Source organism: Diaphorina citri, unplaced genomic scaffold (genome assembly GCF_000475195.1).
Source record: "Diaphorina citri unplaced genomic scaffold, Diaci psyllid genome assembly version 1.1 scaffold11072, whole genome shotgun sequence".
NCBI lineage: Eukaryota > Metazoa > Arthropoda > Insecta > Hemiptera > Psyllidae > Diaphorina > Diaphorina citri.
The window spans coordinates 5,466-10,896 of NW_007388445.1; the positions used below are offsets into that span (position 1 = coordinate 5,466).

The 5,431-nt window shown below is 40.4% G+C and overlaps 1 protein-coding gene across 1 annotated transcript; it reads left to right on the forward strand.

Annotated features, from left to right (window-relative positions):
• Window positions 1–3,099: 3,099 nt before the first annotated feature.
• LOC103522774 (secretory carrier-associated membrane protein 4-like) lies at window positions 3,100–5,165 on the forward strand (the record flags this gene model as incomplete). Its single annotated transcript, XM_026832739.1, has 4 exons — window positions 3,100–3,182; window positions 3,435–3,563; window positions 3,945–4,101; window positions 5,064–5,165. Coding segments are annotated over exons 2-4 (383 nt in total), but the record flags the coding sequence as incomplete, so codon positions are not given.
• Between the last annotated feature and the right edge of the window lie 266 nt (window positions 5,166–5,431).

Genomic DNA, 5,431 nt, shown 5'->3' on the forward strand with positions numbered 1-5,431 from the left:
AGCGAGACATAGTGGGTTTTTCAGTTAAAGGATAAAAGAGGTGTGGGCGAGAAACAACAAAGAAAATGTACATAAGGTCTTAAGGTGATTCGTTATTTTCCGAGGAAAAAACTCAAATTGGCATTGGAAAATAGGCTATGTGTGATACAGTGTCGTTAAAAAAGGGAAGTAACGAGTTAAAGGAGGACTTCTAAGGTCATGGTATGGAAAAAGAAGGCTAATGTAGAAGAGAGGGTGAGTTAACGAGAGAGGAAACGGGATCCGACAATTACAGAATGTGTTATAGTTAAAAACGAAATATATATAGTGCGTATTCGGATTACACTGTTACAAAGTATAACATATGTACGTTCGGTGTGAGATCCCGAGTCGGGTGGAAAACTAATATAAGTGCCGATCGTGGACTGGTATAGTATATATTTACATAATTAACTAAAGTGCCGATCCAGACAGTCAAAGATAGAAAGACGGTATGGGACGTACATCGGGGTGGCTGTGAGAATCGTGTACATAGTCGCGATCGTGAAGACATGGTTGTACTCACTGGGACAGTGAGTCACTCGAAAAAGTGATGGGCAGAACCATAAATGCAACTCATCCGGGACAAACGGAAGGTCCAGGAAACGAATTTAAGTTCAAACGTTCGCGAGGTATAGTATAATAGTTCACAACGCACGCCCAGATCTCGGTCCCCTGCCGGCTAGAGGGTACGAAGTACGCTACATATTGGGAGAAATACAGGATCGTATCAACAAGACCGACAGCAAAGAAACGAAGTGAACAACCAGATACGACACCAAGGAGCGGAGATTATTTTGAATAATCTGGGCATTCATTTTCTTCTCTTTGTGGTGTCATCCTGTGTAGCGGCGCCACACACTCTACTTTGTTTATCTATTTCAGCAAAACTTGTGTGACAGTATTGGATACCAGTCATGTTTACACGTATCATCACATATACACCGAGGTAAGAATTCACAGTTAGTCTTGGTTAATTTCCACAGTAATTAAAACTCGCTCACTAACCAAGATTACTTGAATAAAATGTGGTAGGAAAGTTACGGGACGAACGAAAAGAGAGCAGTATAAAACTGATATGAATCAAGGTACTGAACAATAAAAGAGACCGGGGGTCAGATTAAAGTATCAAAAAAAAAGGAGGAGGAAGAAGAGAGAAATACCTTCCACCACCGGACTACGAAGCAGAGTCTGAATGCCGTAGAGAGTATAACAAGAAATGGCTGTTATTCGGTCTGAGTTTACTCCTTTCTTCTTCTTTTCTATAGTTGGTATGTATGAAATAGTTATACGTTTGGGGTTATGTGTTGCGCAGTATGTGTAAGTATATGCGGAACTCCCTAACGAGTAACACGTTCGGATTTTTTTGTTTTTTTTTTTCGAAACATAAGATACACAACACCATGAGAGACAACAGAAGCGAGATAACTATCTAGGAGGTAGAAACTGCCGTAAATCGAGGAAATAGATAGAAGCTCCGGTGACGGAAACTCGTAAACGACGAAATGAGCAACTCGCACTCTCACCGCGAATATCTCCCAGTAACAACCCGGGAGTCTCCACGCCAGGAAACCCAATACCTCAATACAACTTGCAATAGAGAAAAAAGGGGACGAGATGAGAGTCAAAGCGGATTAAAATACGACGATTAAGAAACTTCTTTGATCACTACTAAAATTTAGTTATTCTTTTCCACGTATAGTAAATAGTAGTGAGCGAAAATGTAAAAATTTGTTGACAAGAGAGAAGTCAAGCGCTCAGTTAATATTGCGATTCACGTAAATAAAAAATACTTCCAGGTAGAATAGGTCAGTGTCAGACGTAGTTCTATGTGTTCACGAATCCGTGCAGCCGGGTGAAAGACACAGAAGAGAGGAATAGAGGACAGTTTTGAATTCTAAAAATCACGCGAGCTAAGTGAGAATTAATCCACATGACCACTTTGGGGAGAAGCACCTAAAATAATGAGGAAAGATACAGTCGTCATAATACTAACGATATCAATTATACACCGAAAAAGCGTTTGTCTGTTTCATAGGGAAGTGAGGAGTCCGATGTAGGAGTGAAAGCTTGTAGATAAGACCACACACAGTTTCAAAGAATTAGTAAAAGATACTACTTTAAGTTACTGGAATCTACCCTACTTTGGGTCACTAGGAGGGACACAATGATCAATTGGGGGTGCAATGCGGGACAGTACGTTACCATCACCTTCAGAGTAAAGGTATTGATAGCGCGCACCACCGTATATCCGACTAATCCGTTAGGGAATTATCGGGTAACAAAGCGCCACCGACGCAAACCATTGGAGGCAGGTTTTCAAATGTATAAAATCGTGAATGTCGTTAACGCGCGAGAGAAGGCCCATAGAGTACCTATACAATCGAGGGATTTACCCGGAGACAAGCATAGCCCCTGTATACACTTGACGATGGCACAGAACCTTGAGGAAGTCTAGAGATGGCAGATATTAGAAACACATATGCCAAAGTGAAAATTAACGTGTAATAAAATTTGCCTTGTTCTCACCTTTTACAACTTTAATTACCTGCAAGTCCCTCGGACAGCAGAAGAGAATTACATTAATGTTGAAAAATTCGTTAATTTATTCGTATTTTTACATTCGATATATATATATTATTAGCTTTTGGAGTGCGATTAGCATTAAAGATAAGGAAATACAAAAACTTGACAGAGAGCGGTAATCACAGAGACCTTAGATACAAGCCTCTAGTACCTCCATAGCTCTATATTCACCTCCCTTCCCCATTGCTAGAGCGTTCGCCTTCCGATTTGAAGGAACGGTGAATATAGTATGGAGGTACTAATTCTGTCGAACCATTTTCTTTTGAAAAGAGGTCTATCAGCGTAACGCACAGACGTTTTTCTAGCATTATAGGTGGTATGAACTTTTCCCTGATGCATGAGGAGTAAGGATAAGAAAAAATTAATGATTAGGTACTTTAATTAATACAGACAAAAGTAAAATTTCATTTATTAAGGAGCGTGGTAGAGCTCCGCCCCGCCAAGTCAATACAGTTTGACAGCTTTAGATTACCTACACAGTTTTCCTTTTCTTTTCCAGGCATGGGAAGAAAGTTTAGCAAGGCAATCAGCAGAATTGGAAAGGAAGGAGAGAGAATTGCAAAGCAGAAGTTCTAATGGTAAGTAATCTCTCCTCTAAGTTACATGTCCTAGTACTGATATCAACTGATGATGCTGTCATTGGTGGAACGAACCGTACGTCTGGTCGAATAAAGTCAGTGGTGTAGTGGTTAGCGCGGTGGACTTCAGATCTGGAGGTTGGTGGTTTGAGTTAAGTCATCAAATTTAGTGTAGTGTATTAAGCAGGGAACAACATTTATGGCAAGCATTTATACTTAACACAATTAAAATGTTCATTTTCTTGTTTTCAGTACGAATGAACAATTGGCCTCCGCTGCCTGAAGGATTCTGTTTTCAACCATGCTTCTATCAAGACATTGATGTTGAGATACCAGTCGAGTTTCAGCGAATAGTTCGACATCTGTACTATCTGTGGATTTGTAAGTACACCAAAGACTCAACATACCTCATGGTAGCTCCCATGGCGTAGTGGTCACTGCGCTCGCCTTGCACGTGGGAGACCCGGATTCGATTCCCGGAGGGTTGAAAAATTTTGCACTTTGCAAATGATTGATTCCGGCTGTTGTGGCAATGTGGCACACACTCAGCCTTGTGAGGAAAATGAGTAGCAATGTAATTGGGAGCTGCATTATTGAGATATTTGGAAAATCCTACAAAGATGTAGTGAGATACCAAAGCTCAAAGGAACGTCATTTATTATTTATCTCTAGAGAGATAGAGCGTGTGTTTCTTGCCGTGTTCTTCACATTAGAAACGGTCTATTTCTAATGTGTGTTTCTAATATTTCCTCCTGTTTTCAGTTCATGCTGGTCTGATGCTAGTCAATATCCTAGGCTCATTGCTACTCATGATGCACAGCGGAGAGATAGAGCGAGTGTTTCTAGCCGTGTTCTTCACGTTTCTGCTAACACCGTTCTCCTTCGTCTGCTGGTTCCGACCAGCCTACAAGGCATTCAAGTGAGTCATCTAAATCAAGTTTTTTTTTTTTTCTCCCCCTTTTTTTAACCCTAAATAAGAATAGAATACCTTGTTTATCTTGCTCGAATGAGACTCAAAAGTCCCTTTACCTTAGCAGTCTAACCAAGGTCTCGTGTATTTTAATGGTCTAAGAACATAGCCCATATACCTAGTTACATCAGAAGACCTTGCTTAATTTTAAAACTCTATGCCCATACTGACCACAAAGTCCATAATGTTACATCAGAAAATCTAAGACTCTAAAGGTAGAAACACACTACCATCACGTCACGTCACGTGATGGGGAGTCAGAAAGATGTAGTTCAATGTTTTCCCATAATATTGTAGGTAATCTCGTTCAGGGCGGCCACACTACTATCACGTCACGTGAACGAAATTACCTACAATATTATGGGAAAACTTTGAACTATGTCTTTCTGACCGCAGCTTGCAGTCGACTTTCTTCTCTGGCTTTCATCACCCAAGTCACAATATTATGGGAAAACTTTGAACTATGTACATCTTTCTGACTCCCCATGAGTTCATGTGACGTGATGATGGTGTTTCTACCTCAAGACCCGTCGCGTCACACATTGAAAGCGTAGTCACCTGAAAAACCAAATCTATGAAAATGATCGGGAGTCTCTATCATTCTTAGCCCCGTGACGTGAGGGCAGTGTTTCTACCTTAAGACCCGTCGCGTCACACATTGAAAGCGTAGTCACCTGAAAAACCAAATCTATGAAAATGATCGGGAGTCTCTATCATTCTTAGCCCTGTGACGTGATGATAGTGGATAGTGTTTCTACCTCAAGACCCTTCGCGTCACACATTGAAAGCGTAGTCACCTGAAAAACCAAATCTATGAAAATGATCGGGAGTCTCTATCATTCTTAGCCCATGGTTTTTCGTTTAGTTTCCTGTATGCTAGTGATAACGAATATTTGGTGTTTCTGTTACAGGGATGACAGTTCGTTTAACTTCATGGTGTTTTTCTTCATCTTCATATTTCAATTCATTGTCTCCCTCATCCAGGCCATTGGCACTCAAGGCTCGGGCACCTGGTAAGTACCATCTTACTATCTAAAGATTCCGAGATCTAAAGATAGATCAATCAATCAATCGAGAATCTTGCAAAAAATGTATCCAAAGGACCATTTTTTTGCCTTAAAAGTAGGTAATGTTTGTTTGTTTGGTTTTTCTTTCACTTCGGAAGTTTGAAACAAGAGTAGGTACCTACCTTATGGTTTATGGTCGTATATTTTATTGAAAGTTCGAGGAACGACATTTGTTACTGACGAGCATTTATTGCATTGATCCCAAGGCAAAC